This window comes from Geospiza fortis, unplaced genomic scaffold, assembly GCF_000277835.1.
Source record: "Geospiza fortis unplaced genomic scaffold, GeoFor_1.0 scaffold237, whole genome shotgun sequence".
In the NCBI taxonomy this organism is placed as follows: Eukaryota; Metazoa; Chordata; class Aves; order Passeriformes; family Thraupidae; genus Geospiza; species Geospiza fortis.
Window position 1 is genome coordinate 3,942,563 of NW_005054319.1, and position 23,459 is coordinate 3,966,021.

Genomic DNA, 23,459 nt, shown 5'->3' on the forward strand with positions numbered 1-23,459 from the left:
CTGTCACCGCAGGAGGGGCCGGGCCAGGGCCTCCTCAGCAGGTGGAGTGTCCCCGGCTGCCCGAGGACACGGTCTGTCCCAGCTCTGTTCTGCACCTTGTCACAGCACCCGTGTGACACAGGCCCACAGACACAGCACCGCCATCTCTTTGAGAACTTGCTGCTCATGAAGATTGCAAGTTCTCAAATTCTTTGATAATAAGTTCTATATAAGGTGACCAATTTAGTGCCATGGGATCTTTAGCATCTGTTCTCATTAATGACCACTGCCTTGGTCAAATTTCAGCCCAGTAGTTATATTTTACCTAATGAAGTTAAGTCATCTTGATATCAGTTTCTCATTCCCAGGTCACAACAGGTGCCAGCACTCAGCAGCTGCCATGAGAGGTGGGGGCTTCCACAAGAGCCTCCATCAACACTGCAGGGCTGCCCCAGCCCATGCCCCCCTCCCGGAGAACAGGGAACACCAGCACCCTCCTCTCCTCCTGCCCAGCCTGGAACAGCCGCAGCATCTCACCAAGGCAGCTCCCAGGGAACACCAGCACTTCATTTATTTACCTGGTGATTTTTGGTCCATTCAGCACATGCACTTAGAAAAACCAAGCAACTCTTCTAGGAAGAAATTCAGTGAACACTGAGAAAACATCATTAACCTGTTTTCTGAAGTTATAAATTTCAAAATTCACATTCTTCCTATAGATCTCTAATTCTATGATTGAAAGCAAAATTCAGTATTCAGAATGACACTGTTTCTGTTTTAATGATTGCTTCTCTACTGACTGTGAACAACTTTACCTGAAATTTTCACAAGAATGATGATACTGGAAGAATTTAAAGGTGACTATGCTATTTACCGTGGGCTCATCTGCTGGGACTGTGGCTTTGAACTTTTGGAACTTTCTCAACCTCAGGAGACTAATAAATATATCTTACAGTAGAACTACACTCCTGGCATCTGTTTAAAAATGAACAAACAGACAAAGAGATTATAAATATATAACTGTATTTTATTTTTAATATTAAATATTTTTAAATTACAAGCAGTTTCTTGAATCACACTATGCATGATAATCAATATACAGTAGAAATTACAATTTAAAAATGTACACAATTTAAAGACATTTTGACCTGAAATTTCATTAACTATGATATATTGCCATAAACCTCATACCTGTATTAAATTACAATAGGAAAACCTCATACCTATGATTTTGTTACATAGTTTCTCATTTACAAATAGAATTGAACATTATATATACACACACATCAGTACCATTTATCATTTAAGTTACACCTACATCTGTGCAAGTTCAAACAATTTCATAAACAAAACTAACTGTAAGTCATATTCAAGTTTCTGAAAAACAGGCTGCTGGTATTACAAATACTTATTTTCAATAAGTTTATATGATGTTTGACTCTCCTCTAGATTTCTTCCCATTTTGTACCAAAGCCATTAACATGTATGACTTAAAGCTGAAGTAATTTTTTTGAAGTAACTCCATTCTTATTTAAGGCTATTTCTTATAAGGCTAATGTACTTGAATTCCACCTTTCACCAACTCCAACACAAATAGCCAAGTCACTGACACCTGACAATGCTGACATTTTAGGATAGTGCTTAATCATAAAAAAAAGTCTTTCTACCAACCAGCCTCCTCATGAAAGATTGAGTATTACATAAAAATCTGCTAAAAATACTGATACAAAGAATGAGGCTTAAATGGCTTTCATTAGTGCATCAACAAGGATATGAAAAAACAGTTAAATCTGCTCATTTCCATAAATGCAGTTATACACAGTGTATCTGCAGCTGGGGCATTTGGGAGAGTACAGGTGTTCCCACTGAAACTGGACACACTTGTTGCTCTCTTGGCTTCTCACTACAGATCCTAATGTTCAAACAAACTTCTTTAGGTGGGAAAAATCTGATCTTTTAAATACCTTTAGTAGCCAAATTGAGACAATGCCTTCATTATTCAAACAATCCAGGTAATCTACTAGAGAAGGAATTAAGCTGTAACCAGTCCTCATAATAAACCATTGAAAATAGATACATGTACTTCTAAAATGGAGACCAGGCTTAAGTAGCTAGTGCAAGAAATTACATAGAGTGTAATGAATGATTTGGAACAAATCCCCTCATTATAATGTAACATGTTGGAATTACTGATTCATCTTCATTGTGCCACTTAACTGCCAGGCAGATATTTAAGTATTGCTAGTAGTTGATCAGATCTTTAAGTGTTATTTTTTAACCCCAAAAGACAGTTTATATTATTGCAATCCAGCCGACTGGATTACGGAAATTAAAATTTATGTTTAAGTGATCTGAGTTAACTTTAAATATTTATTTCTCTTCATTGTACAGCTAAAAAGGACATTACCTTGCTTAGTATCATACACATCTCATTTTGGAAAAAATGCTCCTTTGGCAATTCATTAGCAATGAGTCCATTTGGACAAAGGAGTAAACTTTTACTTCCTGTGTAAGCTTTTCTTTAAACCCAGGTAAAGAATAAAAATCTTAGATTTCCGTCAAGCAAAGGAAATTCCTGATGTGCAAGATAAACATCTGATTTTCCAGAATTACAAGGAACAAAATGCACAACCAAATGACAACATTCTGGAGCATAAGCTTTTATTTAACCCAGAATTATTTTTTAAATAAAATGATTCAAAATTAAGGCTGAACTCCAGGTCTGACAAGTTTTTCACCACGTAAGGCAGACAAGCCCACATGTTCCCTGCAGACCATTATGGAGTTTCATTCTTACTATGGTGAAAATTTAAAGACAGATGAGGTACCCTAAATCTAGCTGTATCAAGGAGTGTAATGTTGGAATTATGGAGTTTCTAAGCAATAGTTTGTGCACAAGGTCTATTACCAACATTTTAAAATATTTTCAGTAGCACACAGCTTCCTTAAACCCTCTACAGTATATACTGTAAGCCTGTATTAAGAACTACTTGACTTTGCCTTCTAAATAATGTTTTGGGAAAGGTCACTAGGAAAATTCAGTTCCTCCCTTCATACTGAAGAATAATTCTGACTAACTCTGAACCTGAGTGCCTCATCAGAAAAAGATATCTCAATTCATTGGCAACTTCAAACAACATTATTAACTAAATCATTCCCTTTTAATCAGTATGGAAGCCATTCTGGTTTAAGGGCAAAATAACGTTGGAAAAAAACCAGTTAACATATTCTTGTCATTTTTAAAACATACTTAAAAATCAAAATTAACGCAGAGGTATACAAAAAAAAATAAACATCTGAAAATATCTAGTCCTCCCATCTCCATATGATGAAAATTCTCTGGTGACTGGATCTGGACACAGAGCACTTGGACCACCATTATCTCAAGCGCTGCCAAAATAGCCACTAAAATACAAAGTACTTCATATTTCAGTGCATTTGTATTTTAGTACAAGTAAACAAATACAAAGCCAGGTAAACTGCTTCTATCAGTGTTTCCTACAGATCTGAACTGCATAAGGCATTCCAAGAAGTCAGGGATTTGTTTCTCAACTGAACTCGCTTTGGAGTAATAATTAAGGATATCTTTTTCCAAGTTTAGAGGATTAAATCAGCTAAATGCATGGTAGAGCAGGAAGGTTAAGCCCCCCACTGTCTTCCCTTCCCTACAGGCTTCAGAACAAACCTACTGTACTGCAGCCTTTGTTCAGAATGCATTTCAAGATGTACCATGGAGCTCTGCAGACATCTTAAAATGGATCTGGCCCTATAACGGGTGCAGAACTGGGCATTAACCATTAATCAAAATTGTCATAACATCACCAAGAGGTAGATTTACCACAGGCCTCTGAATGGAGCCCAGATCTGCAGTCAGCAGAAGAATGAGCTTCAAAATTCACAGAATGTACAACTGAAGGGCCAAGTGTACCCAAATCCAGTCTATTGAAATTAGTCTTTATGTAAGATTCATAAATTCCAGAGTTTTGTACAAGCAATTTTCCCTCTTCTTTCTCCAAGGCAGAAATTGCAATAAAAACTGGAAGGCCCTTAACTTTGATATAGTCAGATGCTATTACAGTTGAAGCAGTCAGTAGGATCATATGTAGGAATTAAGAGACATTATCTCTTTCATCTAAAAATTCCAGAGTATATCATATATTCTTTTCCAGTTTCCTATAAAACATGAACACTAACAACCATTCTATAACCATTATCATTTTAGAAATGGTACTGAATATAAGATTTCAGCAAGTCTAACATAATACTCAGAAGTTATGTACGTTTTACGAGTACCGTGCATAGCAAAAGGCTACAAAAAGGACAAATTAAACTGGATAACTGGGCCAATTCAACTTGTCTTGTTTTCCTTGAAAGATTTAAGATTTTGATTCTGTACATCATCAGGAAATAAAGGAAGAATAATCCATAGTGCAATTGTAATAAGCAAAGTAATATGTAGTGATATCTTTTTGAATAAATATGGCTCACTACTGATCAACTATCATTCAAACAGTTCCATCAACACAGCCACCTGTTGCACAGGACAGGTATACACAATTCTACAACAGGTGTATGTTCAAATAGATAATGAACTACATGGAAAAATATAAAAAGAATATTATACAATCTCATACATAAACCAGACTGTAGTGTAATTGCTTTACTTGTTTAAGTTATCTGAAAAATACTTCAAGTACTTGAAAACAGCGGCAGAATCATCTTTCAATGAAAAGCAAAATTGCACTGATTTAAAAATACATTACAAAGTTAAATACACATTCAAATTAATGTCCTGATTTAACATTGCTTTCAGTGTTTACTTCCATTTCTCAGTACTTCTTGATTACCTGTGTTACTCCAGGAGGATCCAAAGTTTAGATAAGGAAGTTTCAAACACAAAGTCTATGTGTTTTATGTATGGAGTCCAAGCACATTTAAATTGATTTAATCTTTTTCTCCATCTTCACTGCTTCCTATTAGTAAAGGAAAGGTCATAAGATACAGTGAGATTCTTCTGCACAGCCCTCACTTCTTTGTAAAAGTCTTGCTAGAACTTGGCATTCTGCTGTTTTGCCCTTCCAAGTTTTGGTTAATTTCTCCCTACACTTTCAACTACTGTAAACATTTGGTTCATTTATTCATAGACATCTGCCTCAATCACACAGTTCAATGTCACTTCTTAGGACACATAAGGCAATGCAGGATCTCCAAAATACTCTCTCTTATCTGTAAGTTACTAAGCAGCAAATATTATCTAATCAATAAGCACAATACAAGAACAATACAACGCTATATAACACTGATTACATATTTATAGACATTGACCATAAGCAAGGCTCTGCTATCAGTAATATTTATTTTTAATAATGCAATTGTTATCAAGATTAATAATATGCCAGAGCAATTCAAGTGTGGTTATTTTTGCTTCTCTTAACCCTCAAAAACATATCAAAGGTTAAAAAAGTTTTTGGTTACTGACAAGAAGGCTTGTTAATAAACACTGCTAGTACTCAATATTGCTCTGAATGGATTGTTTGGCTCTCCTAACAAAAGCTATCCTATTCACAGCTCTAAAAAACACGCTGCAGTTGTCGAGAGAATGTCAAGAATGCAAAGTCTAAAAAGCAATATGAAAAGAAAACTAAACTGTAAAATAAGCTTACACAATAATAGCAGAAACATTATGTTCCTGGCATCCTCATCCTGTGCAATGAAAACACAATTGTGACTTAAGACAGTGCAATAACCAGAATTAATAACTGCCATAGTGTGGCAGGTGCAACAGCAGGATTGCAGAGGGTTCATTCATCCAAATACAGCACTTGGGTTTTTAACACAAAAACTGAGAGCTTGTTCTGTAAATGTTCTACCACAATTTTGTACCAACTTGGACACAAATAATCTCAATCTCCATGGAAAACTATGTCTTAACTGAAACACAAGACCAGACATGAACTTTCATAGTGTTAAAAATGTACTTCTACATTTGGCATTTAAATAGAACAAAACTTATTGTATCTGTTCCTTTATCTTTACATAAAGATTTCAATTTGTATCTTTAAAGTAATCATCGTAACTGAATCACTTACCTCCTTGCTCTATATCTGAATCTGTAAGATGTGTAAGAGAAAAGCTTGCCATGTTTGCAGGAGAGATGGAGAATCTGGAATAAGGGGATGAATGTGACCAGTTCTGATCAAGAGTCCGGGATGGTGGAGGTGGAGAGAAGTACTTTGATGGCTGCAGGGGTGCTTTAGAACCAATGAGACTGTTAGCTGCCTGGGAGATAAAGGATGGCTCTGGAGAAGAGAAGTCATCATCCCACTCAAAGCCTCCACCTTGGGGAGAGGAAGGGAAAAAAAAAGTAAGAAAGAAGAAAAAAGTAGCATTACAGTAATGTCATGTAAAGGTCACCCAGAGCTGTACAAGTAGACTGGAAGATTGCATTAACCCCAAACAAAACCCGTGTCCCTGGGCAGGGTTCCAGCCCAGGGAGTCCCAAAGATTTGTCACACTCAGTTTGGCTGCCTCTCAGGCAACCCTGGACACATCAATATATAAAGAACCAGTATCACATCCCAGCTTTGCTCCTCAGGAACAAGGGAATCTGAGCCCAGCTGCAGTGTGTGCTTAGGACGCAAGATTGAAGCCAACATGGTCCAGTGAATTTACAGATCACATAGAGTTTAATGACTTCTCATAAAAGGCTCTGCATAAAACAGTCTCGGCCCCTGCTGTGTATAAATATATTCATGTACCTTCTTCATCTGTTGAGCTTTCTGAATTTGCAAATCTGTTTAAGTAACCAGGGCTGGAAGATGGAACAGGAGAGCTGCCAGCACCTTCCCCGTTCACGTCTATCCCACGGCTTCCCAGCTCCTTCGTTGGTGTTTCCTAAGGCAAACAAAGTCACTTTTTGAACTCTTTTACACACAATGTCTCCATGCCTTCAGATGCCAGCACCCACAAACACTCCCCCATCCTGCCATCAAGTCAAACGTGGAATTAAAAGGTCTGTAAACGGTCACAACACCACAACAAGACTTTGAGTTACAGATTAGCACCTACAAGTACTTCTAAAGAAAGCTTCATCAAATCTATGCTAAAATGCACACAGGAAACGACTATTTAAATATTATTTACTATATAAAATGGTTTCATATTTGTAGGAACAAGTACCTTCCAACTAAAAACAGTTCCCATATCAGCTTAACATGGGTAGGGGTTTTTTTCCTCTTTAATAAAGCCTTATCCCAACATTTTATTTTTTTTTAATCCCCTAATCATGTTCAGGATAAAGGGCCAGACTTTGTACAGCCGGTATTGGAAGCAGCCAACATTTTATCAGCTATTGTAATAAAAAGTAAAGAGTTCAACAACTAAGAGCAGTTTAAACACAGCTGATTTTTTCCTTCCCCTCTTACAAAAGGATTACTATTCTACAGGGTGCCTAAACACAAATAAATCACCTATGTTTTCTATTCCAAAACACAGTTAACTATAATATTTAGGTGCGTCATCATAAGCAACATTTCCAAAGCTTGACAATGTGACTGTTCTTTAAACTCACTGGACTAGTTTAGTTGCCATAATGCTAAAATACAATCCCCTCTGTATCCAGTTACAGAAGTTAAAAATTGATAAAGCTGACAGGGAAACAAAAGTAACCTTGAATTTTATAAGCAGATCACTGTGTCACTGAACATGAATCCCACAGGATTAATAAAAATTAGCATTACCATCTAAATACTGTTCTTATCTTTGATTATGATCTTAGATAAATTTACCTAAGTGCTAACTAACATGAGGTTCAGAGTTAGGCTTCAGTTTGAGTTTTGGGGTTGTTTTTGTTTAATTATTGGCTTTTTTGCTTTCTTCCTTTCTTTTATAAAGCATCTTAAAGACTTCAAACTCATTAAACAGATAAGCTGTTTCTATAAAGCTGCAACAATATTCTGTCAAAATAAAATAATTAAATCTTGTCCACAGCAATGCTGTCTCACATACTCAAATTAAATACATCTTATAAACAGCAGAAAAACATCACTAAAACCTGTTTCATTCAGTACATGCAGTCAAGGGTCCAACAGCAAAGGAGACTCATGATTTGGAAACCAAAGCAAAATCCTCCTTCACTTCAGATTAGTGCAGCTATTCCAGCAGCACAAAACTAGACCTACCCAAGTCACAAAGTTCTTTCTTCTTTATATATAAATATTATTCTTTTATATACATAAATTCTTACATAGCCTTAATATATAAAGAAAAAATAACTCACGTCATGAACAAGCTGTAACCCTGCCAAAACAAGAAAGGTGCTTTTGTAACAAGGTTTTCCCAAATATTAAGCAATTTATTCAGCTGCTCCTTGTTTAAACCAAAAAAAAAAGGGCAAGCCAACAAAAATTTTACTTAGTAATTAAAAAGAAGGGTACCTGATCAAACAAATACACTGTCACATCATCAAAGAACGTTACAGCCTTTTTCTCATCTTTCCAAAGCTCAGGCTGCCTTTCATTAAGAGGTTTTGGAAGTTTCAACAAGCTTCTCAAATGTTTTCCATCATCTTTTTCAGTAACTATCTCAGGTACTTGATGAACAGTTTCATCTTCACTGTCAGAACTCAGACTATGCATATGAAAAGTCCTCATGTCATCCTCAGAATCACTGTTTTCATCTTCCTCATCTGCATCATCACCATCTTCTAAATCAAGCATTCCAGCCACGCTGAGTTTGCCGAGATATTTCCCTTCAATATCTGGCTCTTTCAGCTTTTGTCCTTCCATGTGATAGAAGGACTTCTCACTGTTACTCAGATCTAAAGCCATGTTGTGCACAGGCTTTAAGTCTCTGTGTGAAAGGAGCTCTGAAGTGTTAGTGCCAACACAAGAGACACTTTTATGGGAAGTCTCAGATAGTTTTATTTCATCCCTCAGGTTACCTTCCATCACTATTTCCAGGGAAGTCAGAGCAGCCTCAGCCCACTCATCAGGACACCCCTGCATCCTTTCATCCATCTCTTGAATCTCTAAATTGTGGTTTAGTTCCAGTTTTGAGTTTTGATTATCATCACCCTGGTAATTCCTCACATCACACGTTTGCTGTCTCTCTTCAAAACCACAAACCTCTTCAGTGTGATTCTCTCCTCTGTTGGAGGAAATAAGACACACAGTCTCTCTGGACAGATTTACAGACTCCTCTGGTTTTTTATCTGGCTCAGAATCATTATCAGAGAAATAGGCTGAGTCTCTATAAGAGTTTTGATTTCCACTCAGAAAAACCACCGGGGTTATTTCAAAATTGCTGTTCACTGCATCCAAACAAGCTGCTGCTTCTGACACAATGATGACTGGATTAGAAGGTAAAGCACTGACACTGTTCTCATTCACACACAGAGCAGTTTCCACATTGGAAGTGTCCTCAACAGGGACATGGGAAGTCCATTCTGGAGATTCCAGGTTTTCTGTTTCATAGCCACTGTCAGCAGGTTTATCTGGTGGCAAAAGTTTCTGAGGACTTTGAGCCTGTAAAGATTCTAAAACCTCATTTACATCTAAAGAATCCAAAGAATCAGGAGTCTCTAAGGCTTGCTCTACAGTTTGTATAGGAGATGGGCTGTCTTCCAAAAGGCTGTCCTGACTGGTACAATCTGAAGCAGCAACAGAAATTGAGGTCACCTCTTCTGGAGCATCCTTACAGTTCTCAAAATGATTTGATGTTTCTTGTATTTCCTCCAATAAACATTCATTTTTTTTTAATATGGGAGAACTATCTTGCACATTTCTTTTCCTATCTTCCTGATCACTACATTTTTCTTTGTTAAATGTTGTTTCATCAGACTTGAAAAGCATTCCCTGTTTCATCTGTGCATCACACTCATCTGTTTCAATAGCAACACTGCATGGACTGTTTCCAACATTATTATTTTTGGCATTATAAGATAGCTCTTCTTGACAGAGAACATCGGTGTTACAGGACATGACTTCATTCACTTCTACATTTAGAAATTTCTCCTCATCCTTCAAAATAGGAAGATTTGCACAGCTATCAGATGAATTATGTGCTGTGGGTGGACTAGAGGATGCCTGCATTTCTACAGGAGTCTGAGACTGGGAACTGGGATCTTTACTTATTGTCACTGGGTTAAAATTTTCATCTTTCATTGTTCTAAGACTTTCATGTATTAAAGAAAAGACCTGTGCATTTTCAGCCAGCACAGGCTCAGGCTCTACAGAGTTTCTTTTAGAGGTTTCTAATATACTTTTTAGAACACCATCTGAGTACTGCCCAAAATCACTGCTGTTTTTTCTAGGCAATAACCCTGTTAATAAGTTTTTCTCTTGAAGAAATAAGAAGTTATCAGAAAGTTCTTCTAAAGTTACCAGCTCTGACTGGTTAGAGATATTTTCACATAAGGAGACAGTTTCATTTTCAGAAGCATGATTAGAATGCTCCTTCTCAGAAGAGCCAACTGTCTTTCTAGCATCTGTGTTTGAGTTCAAAACAGCTGGTTTAAAGTCTTTAGGAGAATCATTTGTTTCAGCAAACCCAAGTATTCTTCTATTTGCCAATTCTTCTGCTCTATCAATGTCAGTAAATATACTCTGGAAAGGACTTTCTGGACTATTGGTAGCAGTCAAAAATTCCTCTTTAGGATCTGTATTGTAGTGGAAGAAGTCCCCATCAGTACTAGATTCTTCAACATCAAGATCCCTGAGAACCGTGAAATGAGAATTTTTTTCTTGTACAGCTTCTTGATGATCAACTTCTGTGGTTAATACAACTGATTGATTATCAAAATTCATGCTGCAGCCACTTCCTTTTTCCTCTAACTGGATATAGTAGTCGTTTCCAACAGAAAGTTTGTGTGCATCAAACACAGGTAACACTCCAGGGACAGCAAGTGATGCCTCTTGACCACTTCCATCCTGTGCTCCTGGTCCTTGCTCTGAAAGTGACCTCTCAAAGACCTCCACTGGATAGAAAATACTTGTGTAGTTCATGGCTTCATCAGGATTCACATGACCACATTCATCAAAGTGATCATGTTTAGCTGCCTCCCAGATGTATTCAAAGCTCAGACCATGGCTTGTTTCAGTTACTGTCAGAACCTCCTCCAGCTCGTGGCCAAGTCTATCTCCTGTGAAGTGATCCAAGATTGGGAATGCAGAATTACTTGCTTCTCTGTTTGAGGTGTTTGGTTTCAGAGCATTCCACTGCTGTTCAAAATCAATCTCTGAGTCCCTTTGGCTCTGCATGCGGAGGTAAGTTAAGAGTCTGTGCACTTCTTCTGCCGTTGGTCTCTTTTCTGGAGGCAGCCAACAGAACTGCAGAACTTCATACCTACACAAATAAAAACATTTTCAATAGGTTTCACACTAACATGCCTCAGAGTACCAGTATCACTGGCAGAACTTCCATCTCCAGCACATCCCTTTACTCCCTTTACCTAGGGTTTGTTTGCTGAGTTTCCATGTAGCAATTTCAATGTGTTTAAGAGAACTGAGTAATTTCAGAAACTTCTTCAGCAGTTTTATGAATAAATAGAAACACTTAAAGTTTACCATCTATCAGAGTATGGCTGCTCCAGACGTGGCTTGAAGGGCTTAACCTGCTTCTCCTTGATGACATGGGTTAGGACCTCCCTGTCAGAGAAGTCTGAGTAAGGCCGAGCACCATTCTCAAACAGCTCCCACAGCGTCACACCCAGGGACCTGCAAAAGAGCAGCACAGGACTGGGCACTCTCAGAACTATTTTAGAGTGGCTTTTATCAGAAAGGATATGCAAAGCATAACTGGCAAGAAGCAATAAATACTATTCCCCATCGTCTCAGGAATAACTTCAGAACTTACTTCATTTTGACAGAATGCTAAAAGCCTGAAGGATAAAGTTGCTTGAAGGCAACAACAATGAAGACAACAAAACATAGAAGGTCTCAAATTATTTGATCAGGGAAAACCCCCACATATAATAAAATACTATATTTTCAACAATTTAAAAATAAAAAATATTGGTTGGTTTTTGTTTTTTTTTTACTATAGTGTATAGAAATGAGATTAAAAAACCTTACAGTTAGTCCAATAGAAGAGAAAAAGCTTTCATGAGAAATTGCAGTTATAGGTCAAACTGCTAGAAAACTCATCTCTCTTCCAGAGTTCACAGAATTCTTTATTGTCAAGCTGCAGTGGTCAAAAGCTGCCTCTGCTCAGTGCTGCATCTGTACTGTATCCAACACTAATCACATTTTCACTGAGTACAGTCAATGCCAATCTTTGGGGAATCTTTCTGTGCTCAAAATGCAAAGTAACTGACTCTGCACGTAGAATAATGTAGATTGGGTGTCTGGAATCATCTAGTTCAAACCTGTTCAAAGCAGCCCTGCATAAGAGGCACTAAAATACAAATTGGAAACATTAAGACCCTGGCTGCTTGCAGTCCAGATGAACTGGACTGGTATGAGCTGAGGAAACCTCCTTGGAGGATGGAAGCAAATTAGTTATTACATAATTTCTATATGCCCTACTTGCTTTCTGCACCCCTACTTTTAAAACACCAAACAAACCCTAGGTTACTATTTAATAACTTTCAAATATAAAGCAGGAATTAACTATAATGTTTTCAGAAATGTTAGCCTAATCCACAATTTCCATTATCCAAATTTCTTGGGGCTTGAGAACTGAAGTGGAACTTGGCTATTTCAAAAATGTTCATCCTCAAGAGTTCACCAGCCATTGTCTATCAGCTCTCTGGCAGCAGAAACCATCAGTTAATTGTTGCTCTCAAATGCTGCAGCAAGAACACAGCATTTTAATTAAAATGCCACTGTTCTACCATTTTAACTTCATCAGGCTCTAGTGGGATCATCTTTTTATGTCACTCACAGCTACTTATTTTTAGAAAAATAATTTACCATTTATTTATAAACATCTGAAGGTATTTTTATTAATATAAAACGTTTATTAATTAATAAAATTAATATAATTATAAGTAATTGTTAATTAATATAAAATGTTCATTAATATAAAATGCTTCTGTTTATTAATATAAGCACCTATTATTATGCTAAACATTTTTGCTTGCTCCAATTTTCTCTCAACAGATTTCTAAGCATCTTTCCAAAGCAGGATATAGTTTCAGGTTTACAGTGATTAACCCACTGTACATCTGATGCATCAGGCTAATTTAAATATTATTTACTCCTTCATGTAACATTTGAAAATATGTTCACAGATCTCTCATTGAAATTTCTTAAAGCCTTCTACATACCATATGTTACTGTATTTATTTTGCTCTGCTGATAACAGTCTGTCTTGAAAACTTGTTACTAACTCAGGTGCAGTCCATCGTAGAGGAACAAGTTTCTTCTCATCTGTCTCAATATAATCTTCCTAAATTATTGATGAAAATGAAGAAAAAAAAAACATAAAAAGGCTGAACATATATTGGATCAACTTCCAGACAGTGACAGTCCTTTCCTTAACACATTTTCCTGTGATGCCTATGTAAAAAATTATAATTAAAAAAAAAATCCTGTCTTCCCCATGTAGCAGAGAAAAACGTTATGGAGGAAAGTCATTCACTGGTCACTGCATAGCAGAAAACTGAATGCCAATTTCTTGTTTAAGGTTTGGTACTTACAAAATTTTTTAAATAATGTCCTTAATTTTTCACTTTATTGATATACTTTAATATTTTGAATATTCTCATTAAGAAATTTGAACTTTTCTTTCAAACATGTCCTTAAAACAGATTAAAATTAGTTTGTTCATATTGTAGGACCACTGTAAATAGGACCAAAAAAGGGTAGATTTAGCAGAAGATTCCAAAAGCAAAAACTCTACTCATCTCTAGAAAGGTACCTATTCTGGTACATGAACTCACTACAGTTATTTGCCAGTAATACTTTGAAAGTTCATTATTCAAATAAAGGACAATCTTAGTATCAGTTCACAACTTTGAAGCATGCTTGCTGTAACCTTGGCCCCTGAATCCTTTAAAAAAAGTGGTCCATGACAAGATTAACTCACCTTATACCTACTGAATCCTATACCATAATCTCCTACTTTGACATTTAAATCGGATGTAAGGAAGCAATTCCGTAAGGCCAAGTCACTGCAAATGCAAACAAACAATCAGTGAGACAAACCAGGAGGTCTTCGAGGCAAATTCAAATGGGTTAACAGAAGTTTCAGTTCTTAGAACAGTCAGGTCACAGTTTGAAGTATCAAATGAAAAACCAAGAAAACACTTTTTAGAAACTTAGAATCTAAAAGTCAAGGACTTGTGCAGAGTTACAGGTTACAGTTGCAAGTAATAGGAGCAGATCAGTAACACAAAACAGCGCTGAGCACTCAGCATCCACTCTAGATAGTTCAGCAATCTCTGTGCATGAGCTACAGCCTGACCCCATAGACCTAAACCCTGCTGAAGGCTGAGGCAAGCTGAGTGCAAGCAAGGCATGCTCCTGGAGCTCCTGCAGCTCCCTTCCTGATCCTCTTCTGAGCAAATGAAACCAGCCCCTGCACTCTGAAAAACCAACTCATATGCAGGGCAAATCCAGGCACAGGAACTGGGGAAAGGAATTTCTAAAATACAATTGTGATCTAAACCAAACATTAAGATAGTTTTTTTGTTGTTTACGTTTTTATTAAGTTTTAGAACCTACACACGCCAACGATTGATTCCATATCTCACTGGAATACTGTGGCCACTACAGTTCCATACAAACACTCATCACTTCCAGAAAAAACAAACACTGATAGGGTTTCTCCTTAGAGAGGATGTATTGGACAAGGTTTCTTTTATGGCCAGAAGGCTGTGATTTCCCTTGGGCACTCCCACTGCTTCAAAGGAGAATCAGTTTAGAGCCACAGAGCCAAGCAGACTCTGCATTCTGGAATCCAAAGAAAACTAAACACAGTGACAAGGCAATCCCATTTAAAGCTTTCATACAAAAACCCTGGACTATTATGCTGTCCTGTATAAAAAAGTTCAAGGTGCAGTCACCTCTCTAGAGCAGACTCTTAAGCATTCAAACTACACACAGCATTTCCATGCAGTGATTGCATTCTGCTCACAATCCTCTCCTGGAGATTACGTGGGCTGTTCACATGCTCCAGTGATGTCACCCCTCTTCACACCTAGCACTGCATGGCTTGCATTTTAACTGTCATAAGCAAAATCTATGCTTCAGCATAGATTAAATCAGATCAGCAATTCAGATTAAATAATAATTTATCAGCAATTCAGATTAAATAATAATTACAATATCATACTGAGCAACCAGTAATATCTTAAATCTACAGTTAAGTTCCTTTAGTAACAAACCCATACATTACACATGAGCCAGAATTACAGACAGTTTTTCAAAAAGACCAACAGAAAAAATAATATATTTCATAGAAGTCTTCCAATAAACAAACCACAAAGCTCTTGAATCAACACAGAATTTGCTCCCAGCTTCTACCATAAACCAGACCACAAAAACTCATGAACCAGCACTGCTGCTGTAATAATACAAAGAGGCAGTTTTAGGAAACCCATCAAGCAAACTCAGAAATTTATGCAAGTTTAATGAAGCTGGAACTGTGGCTGCGACAGCAAAGAGCTCAGCAGACTAATTGCTCAAATATTTCACTTTTCAGTTTCACAGAGGGGTCTAGGCAATTAAGTGCCCTGGAAGAACTCTACCTTTGCTTCTGTTAAAAAAAGTCTCTGGAGTACAAACAGTCTGAAAGCCACAGCTTGTCTGCTGCAAAGACAGATGATGATGTTTTCCTTTCCAGAGTCATTGAACTACACAGGTCAGAAACACATCTACAACCTTCAAGTATGTCCCAGAGCTTCCCAAATTGTTTTCTACTATTTAAATAAATATCCTGGAAGAGAAAAATTGTTGGCTGCTTGAATTTACCACTAACAACAAAATCACTGATGCTGGAGCTTTACCACTTACTCTGACAGCATCAGGATAGTGTTGCTAGAAGTAAACATTACAATGAGAATCTTGCAGATCCACAGATTAATTATTTACCAAGTTTATCTGTATTTCACTAAAAATGCACTGTTAAATTGAATACCTACAGAGCCATGCTGCTGCAAGACAAGAAACTGATCCCTCTGTTAGACAGGTACAACTGGTATTACCTCCAAGTCATTTGAAATTGTTAAATAGGTTAAAAGAAGAGTTCTGTTCATCAGCCACCAGCTGAGTCCAGGCTTTCGGGTTTTTTCAGGGTTTTGCTGCTGTTTTAAATCTGCACCTTTTAAGACTTAGGTTTGAGAGCTCATTTCTCCCTGAACACAAGATCTCTGCCCTCCCTAAGCAGCAAGATGCTCATTAATAAGCTCCAACACAAGCTCCTGACTCGCTGACAGGGTGATGCAAGTGCTGGTTCACAGCAGAGAACAGACTGACAAACTGTCTTGTGGCACCCAAGGTTTCACCACGGAAGCCACATTTGGAGAACAAGTACTCTTTGATATTTCAGTCATCTTAGAGGTTAATAACTTCCAGTTCCTTAATACCTTTACATTTAAAGCAAAAAAAAAAATTTTGTATTTTTTTGGCCAACTTGTTCCATGAATGAATTTTCCCAGCCGTTTGCAACTACTGCCATTCTTTCAGTATTCGCTACATTAACTTTAATTAAAAATAATTATATTAATTAAAAATAAATCTAGCATTTCTCCTGATGGGAACAAGATTTTTCTGCTAGCATGATTACTTTGAAATCTGACTACCTCCTTTAGTGAAGCTTTAAATGTTACATGAACAACATCAGTGAGAGAATACCCCTTTCAGTCAGATTTTCCTTCTAAACTCATCTTCCTCCTTACTGCATTAGAAAAGGGTTTTTTTTCCATTTTTAGTAACACAGGTAACATTACCAAAGAAGTTCTAAATTTCTACAATCTAATAAAAATTCACAGCCCATAAGATTCACTGTAACAGAATTTTAACATCCCTCCTTTCACGATAAACGAAATTAATTTGACTTGGCCAAGAATTACTCCATGTGGACTGGCTTGGCACCAGGTTGTGTTCGATGGGCTGCAAACCCAAAGAGCAGCTGATCAGCTTTCAGGCAGGTGGAGCTGAACACCACCACACTGCAGCTCAGTTAGCACCTTCATTAGCATCACACCTCAGGCTATTTCACATGTTTGTGCAAACACAGTCTTCAGCACCCCTGGATTTTAATGAAAACACCCAGCTGAGTTTCAGAGTGTATCTGGGCTGAGTGGCATTTCTCTGGAGCCTACCTGTGCACAAAGTTGTGTTTGTGCATTACAGCGAGGCCGGCAGCAATCTCACACGCCATTCTCTGCAGCAGCATTATCTGAGACTCTCCCCTAATGTGCTCCTGCTCATTGCAGATGTAAGTTTTCAGGTCACCCTGTAAAAGAAGTTGAAGATATTTATTAGCCTTATATGTTGGTTGAATTAAAAAAAAAAAATTAATAATTTTAAAATTTATTTCTAAAGATCCAACTGACCACATTACTTATTTACCACATTTATGCTCAATAAAATAAAGCTCCTCAAGCTTCCAGTCTCCATAAAGGATCTTACAAAAGTCATCTAAGGCATTTGGTATTGTCCTTAAGGGTTTTTAATCTAATCATTTAGTAATTAGCATCCTAAATCAGACTGCCACGTAAAACCTGTCATGCATTAATAACTTCCATTAAAAAAAGAGAGTTTGATGAGCCTCTGCTTTTAAATGAGATGAGTTTTCAAGTGCTCCAAATCAGCAAAGCTGTCTGTCTGGAAATTTGTAAGGGGCTGGAAGGGAGAGACTACAGAGAAGAGAGTTTCAGACATTGCCAGCTCACCAGCTTTCTGTATAAAAAGCATGGTAATACAGCCCATTCCAGTCAGAGAATTCTGATGATGGCAGCAGTTTTACTGAACCCAGGCAATGCTGAGCAATAGATATGTAATTAATGAGCCCACAGAAGCACTTCATAAATTACTAAAAAAAGAAGCTTTGAAATAGAGGAAAATAATTGAATACTGTCCAAACATTCAGGAAATGGAAGACTTATGGAGTAAGAGAATCCAAGCAAGGGAAAAAACAAGTTTCTCATGCCACCGTTGTTCATTTTCTCACAGTTTGATTTTCAATCCACCAGCCCTGTATTTTTGTTATTTAAAATATAGAGTTTCTGAAAGGTTAGCAAATTACTTTAAAGACATTTCTGCATTGAGACTGCACAATGTATATCACAACTTGTTTCACCAGCATAACATCCTGGCCTTTGTCCATGTCCATTGTCTTCCCAAATCCTGGGCCAGGAAGCTCTTGCCAGAGCAGAGTTCCAAACAATTAGGAAAGGAACAGTGTTTGTAACACACACGGGTTCCAAACGGCAGAGCCCAAGGAATACAAGCCCTGAACTCCCAGCTGAGCTGACTGTAGGTGGCAGCAAGAGCCTGAAGAAAGTCAGACTCTGAAATTGTCATTCATTAAAACAGCAACTGCTTGCTTAGGGCTTGTCCCAGGTGGATTAAGTTCCTAGGATGCCTGAAATGCACCCAGGAATTACTTTTTAATTTTTAAATGCATTAGCAATAGCAGTGCTGTGTGACATCCCTTATTTAGTAAATTATTCATGTAGGCACATATTTTTGTAGGAAAACCAACTTTTATTAAATCCAGCACTTTGAAACATACTGGTTCTATGTTCCCATTCTGGTCTAATTAAGGCTACCAGCAAGGTTAAAAATATAAAATAGGAACTTTTGGTACTGCTCTAAAAGGACATTGCTTGTACCAAACTGGAGTGAACCAATGGTCACACTCAGGGGCTGAACTGCCCTTCAGAAGGTCCTGGAGAAGCTGAAGAATGTTTCAACAGGGACCTTATGAAACTCCAGAAAGACAAATGCAAACTCTCACAGCTGGGAAGGAAAAATCCCCTGCAACAGCACAAAGTGAGCAGTGGCAGCTGGGCAGCAGCTCTGCAGGAAGGGACCTGGGAGCTGCAGAGAGCCCTGAGTGCCCTGGCAGCAGGCTGGGAGCAGCTCCTGGGCTGCACAGCCAGGGCCAGGCCCAGGGGAGCTCCCAGCACCTCCTCAGCACTGGGCAGATGACACAGAGCCTGTGCTCAGAACTGGCTGCTCCAGAACAGACAAACTGGAGCAGGTTCAGCAAAAGCCACCATGACAGTCAGGGGTCACAGCACTTCCCCATGAGGAGAGGCTGAGGGAACCAGGATCACTCATGGAGAAAGACTTCAGCACAATGACTGCCCAGCAGAAGTTATTAAAAGCTAAGCCAGGCTCCTCCATGGATGGAGGATGAGAGAGATCAGGCATGAGCTGAAACATGGAGAGCTCAGACTGAGTGTAAGGGAAGGAGTTTTTCACATAAGGACATGAACAGAAGTGCAGGCTGCCCAGAAAGAACATGCAGTTTCCATCCCTGGATATTTTCAGGATTCAGCTGGACAAAGCCTGAGAAATCCAGTCTGAACTCAGGATGATATGGCTTTGAGGAGGAGGCTGGAGATCTCCTGAGCTCCTTGCTAGCCTGAATTATCCTATGATGCTTCCCTGCCTAAAAGCAGACAGTAGCAAAACAGCAACATTATCCCTGCACTATTTTGAGAGCCACAAAATGGCCCTTTATTGACAGACTTTTTAACACAGTAAATATCAAAGGTTATATATATCTGAATAAATGCAGTTCTGCAAAATTCACTGCAGAGACATCTAAATATAAAAAGCTCAATAATCATGCTTGAGGAAGGCTCTACTTTCTCTCCAACCTCCTCTGCCACTCTGCCTTTTCCCTCCTCTCCTGGGATTCCATGAAGAACTGCATTTTGCCTTTCTTCCCATCCTTCCCTGTTCAGCCATTTTTATAAGTTTCAATACACTTTTCTCTGTAACAGCCAGAAGCTGGGGCACACTTACAGTCAGTGCTCTTTGGCAGGTTTTTCTTTGTGCAAATTCCATACTGGGTTCATGTGAACACCCAAATGGCTGACATGACTTTCTAACCAGAAGGCATTGATGGTTTTAAAACTAATGAGGTTTTAAAAATGGGAAACAGCTACCAAATTACATCAACTGAACACATTCTACCAAATTGTCATAACCTGACACATCCTCCCTTTATTGTTAAACCACACACCACTGATAAATCTGCTCTTTGGCTCATATCCACATATTGACCATGATCATTAAATAGATTCACTGAACTCTTTGATTACGACGTTTTCATGGCAAAGATTCTTTTTTGATTAGAACATGCTTTCAAGGGGCAGTAATTAAAAAAAGAACCAATCACTGCAAGCAGACACCTTCCCCTAACAGCAACATCCCTAAAGTAAGCTGCAGAGCATTCCAGGCAAATACTGCATCCTGCTGATCTCATCTGCCCAGGCAATTGCAAGACTTGAAGAATTTCTGGAAGAATTTGATAGGCAAATCAGCCTCCCAATATATATGCAACTTCCACATTTGAATAACTTTCCTTTTACTCATAAATTATGTCAATCCATTAGAGGATTTGCTGTGCTGACAAAATGCTGGCCACACACAGGGCTGAGTAATATATTAAAGTTAATAAGACAGCAACCACTATTTTAACCCTGGCATCATTCTGCAATGTTTTACAGTGAACAGTTAACTATTCATAGCAGCCTGCACCAACATACAACACAACTAATATGGGGAAAGGGGCTGTTAGACCTTTTTGAGCATTTCTTTTTATATTTACTGTTTTCTAAATAATTTTAACACAGGCAAAGCATAGAATTTAACAGCTTAAATCACTTATGTGCAACGGACTTCTCTTGTTTCTTTCCCAGCTCTGCAAAGCAAGGGATACAGAGCAACTTGGGTTACATTATAAAATAGACTAAATGGTAGCCAAAACAGTTCTTGCACATGCAACCAGCAATCTTGTGTACCAGAAATGGATCAGGAGTTTCTGTGGCCAAGAAAACAAGCCAGCCAGCCTGCCTGACATTCAGCATTGCCACCCTGACAGCTGTGGTGTCTCTGCACTACAGTTTCCAGTGCCTCTGATCAAAACCTTTCAGTGCCAAGGAGCCTGGGAACTGATAATCCAACAGGGCTGCCTGAGCAGCCAAGACAAGGTCAACTGGCCCTAAAAAGGCTACAAATCCAAGCAAGAGAAGTAGCAAAAGAAGGACATGCTGTGATAAGCTATGAGTTTGAAGGAGTGTGAATAAAACAACCTCTGTACCCTCCAGACTGAGTTGGTCAGCAGAAAAGCCACATTTTTTGTTACCTTGTATGCCAAATTTGCTAAACAAGGTCAACACTGCCACGTGAGCCTCAAAAGAACTTATCATCTGAAGATATTGAACTTCCTATCCAACACAGCTCATCTTCTTGCCATGTTTTTTCAGAACTACTGAATTCTTAAACACACAAGGGATTAAAACAGGTTTATTTTGCTGGATATACATAGACATCACCATAACATACAGGAAAGAGCTTTGGCTGAGCATCAAACCACTGGCAGCTGAACAGGACCACATTTCTCATCCTCCCCATCTGAACAAGTCACCACAGCCACTGGAACCTTTAGTCCACCACTTCAGTTCCACCTGCCCTTATGCTTTTTCTGCTGAAGAATCACTCCTGTGTGTTTTGGAAGTACCTCCATGCATTCCAATTCACCCAATTTCGGGGAAAAGAAAAACAAACAGAGCTTTGAGATCAATTACTAGAAGTCTAAAAAACCCAAAAAATTGCCATTCCAACTGCAGTGATAAAAAGCTTCCTGACACTCCCCTAAAAACCTTTTTACTTACAAAACCTATTTAGGCACATCTTCTTTTCCATCATGCTTCCCTTACATGCCTTCCTTCCTGTCTCTTCTCTGCACTTACTCCAACATTGCCACCTCCCACTCCTGGCCCTGGATCACAACAAGAACTAGAGATGGACAGGGATACTGAGCTGCTCACTTGGCCCAGGCTCTGCACCAACCTGCAAAGGGAACATTGTCCTGTCTGCCCAGCCCCTGAGCATTTGTGTGCACAAAGAAACTCCATCATGTCTAGGAGATACTCAGCTCTACCAAGTAAGAACCCTTTAAGTCAGCCAGACTTTAATATGAAAGTTATGTTTAACTGACTGTAATATATAATTTTCTAAAACCAAGTTTTAGTTCACTTGGAATAGAATAATGAACACAGACATTTATTTTTCATTCCAAAGAAATTACTTAACTACACTCAAATTTGTAAAACTACCACTTTAACTGTCAAGCTTACTGCCCCCAGTTAAAGCGAAAATCTATTTTATCCCCTTAAATAAAATCCTTTCCAGATTACTCTGCAGGATCATGACAACTTCTGGCATAAAAAATGAAGAATTAAACAAGGATACTATTTTTCCTGTATACCTAAAGTAGGGCAATCTTTAAAAGCTACTCCATCTTCAAATTTAAAGTTGGATTAAATCACATAACTATTTGAAAACATGGCAGCAATTAAATCTGATTTGGATGTATATCTGATAGACTCTATAAAATGCAACTCACTTTCCAGGATCCTTTTAAAGAAACTCCAATTTGAATAGCAGGTTTAAAAACCAGTAAGTAGCATTCTATTTCTACATTGAAAAACTATGAAAAACCTTATCTGTTAACCTTAGGCTCAGAGTTTTTAATTGTTAGCAAACCCAGAACATTTCACTTTGATCAGACACTTAAAAAGTTCAAGTATTTCTTCGATTTGGAAAAGAAGGATTTTATCAGCACTTCTGCCTCATTAATTTACCACAGCTAATACATTTGAGCAAAAGAGCAGCATGGAAAAATATAGTTATTTAAGGTAACAGATTAATTGATACGTGTCCAAAAACTCAAGTTCATGCTAAGAAATTTAAATTGCCTGAGGCAACCAGAAGTAGATTTTTGTACCTGAGTTTAAAGTGGTATTCTGCAATAGAGAAACTGCTAAAAAAGATCTTGCTGAAATTTATAAATGCAAACTGTCTCATTTCTGAAAGACTCATTCCTTAGTAACATCTGTGCACTTCTGACATCATTTCTGTCTTGACATTTCCCAAGGAACTCTGCTTTGGGTAACATCTACACACCAAACCTTAAAAGCAGCCACTGAGCCAATGTTTAGACAGCCACTTGGACTCTGGGGTTTATTTGGTTTTAGCAATGTGTTATGCCACAATAAAACAATTCAAGTCTTTCCAGCCCATGCATGCAAATTTTTGTCTCTCATGGCTCTGCACTCTGGGCACAGTTCAAAGGCTCTGTACATGCCCCCCCTTCCTCCCAACATTCAGGAACATTCCAAGGACTGCAGTGGCTGAGCAAGGCTTTGAGCTGTCCCTCCCATTGCAGGGACCATGTGGCACTGACAGCACTGGGATCACCCTCCAATGTGCTCCCGGCTTTTCTTTTGGTGCCCAGGAGGCACAAGGCAGCTGCCTGGGGGGTAAAAAGGGCATGAGAAAGGAAATAAAAGG

At 38.3% G+C, this 23,459-nt stretch overlaps 1 protein-coding gene across 1 annotated transcript in view; it reads right to left on the bottom strand.

Moving 5' to 3' along the window:
• Positions 1-985: 985 nt before the first annotated feature.
• The window catches only part of LMTK2 (lemur tyrosine kinase 2), a 29,833-nt gene continuing 7,359 nt past the window's right edge, over positions 986-23,459 (bottom strand). The window contains exons 7-14 of the mRNA XM_005420469.2: positions 17,246-17,379; positions 14,008-14,092; positions 13,247-13,368; positions 11,544-11,693; positions 8,415-11,322; positions 6,738-6,873; positions 6,069-6,317; positions 986-4,952 (exon numbers count right to left, since the gene is read on the bottom strand). Of these exons, the coding sequence (XP_005420526.1) occupies positions 4,924-4,952; positions 6,069-6,317; positions 6,738-6,873; positions 8,415-11,322; positions 11,544-11,693; positions 13,247-13,368; positions 14,008-14,092; positions 17,246-17,379 (3,813 nt within the window). The 3' untranslated portion in view covers positions 986-4,923. The remainder of the gene's footprint in view (positions 4,953-6,068; positions 6,318-6,737; positions 6,874-8,414; positions 11,323-11,543; positions 11,694-13,246; positions 13,369-14,007; positions 14,093-17,245; positions 17,380-23,459) is intronic.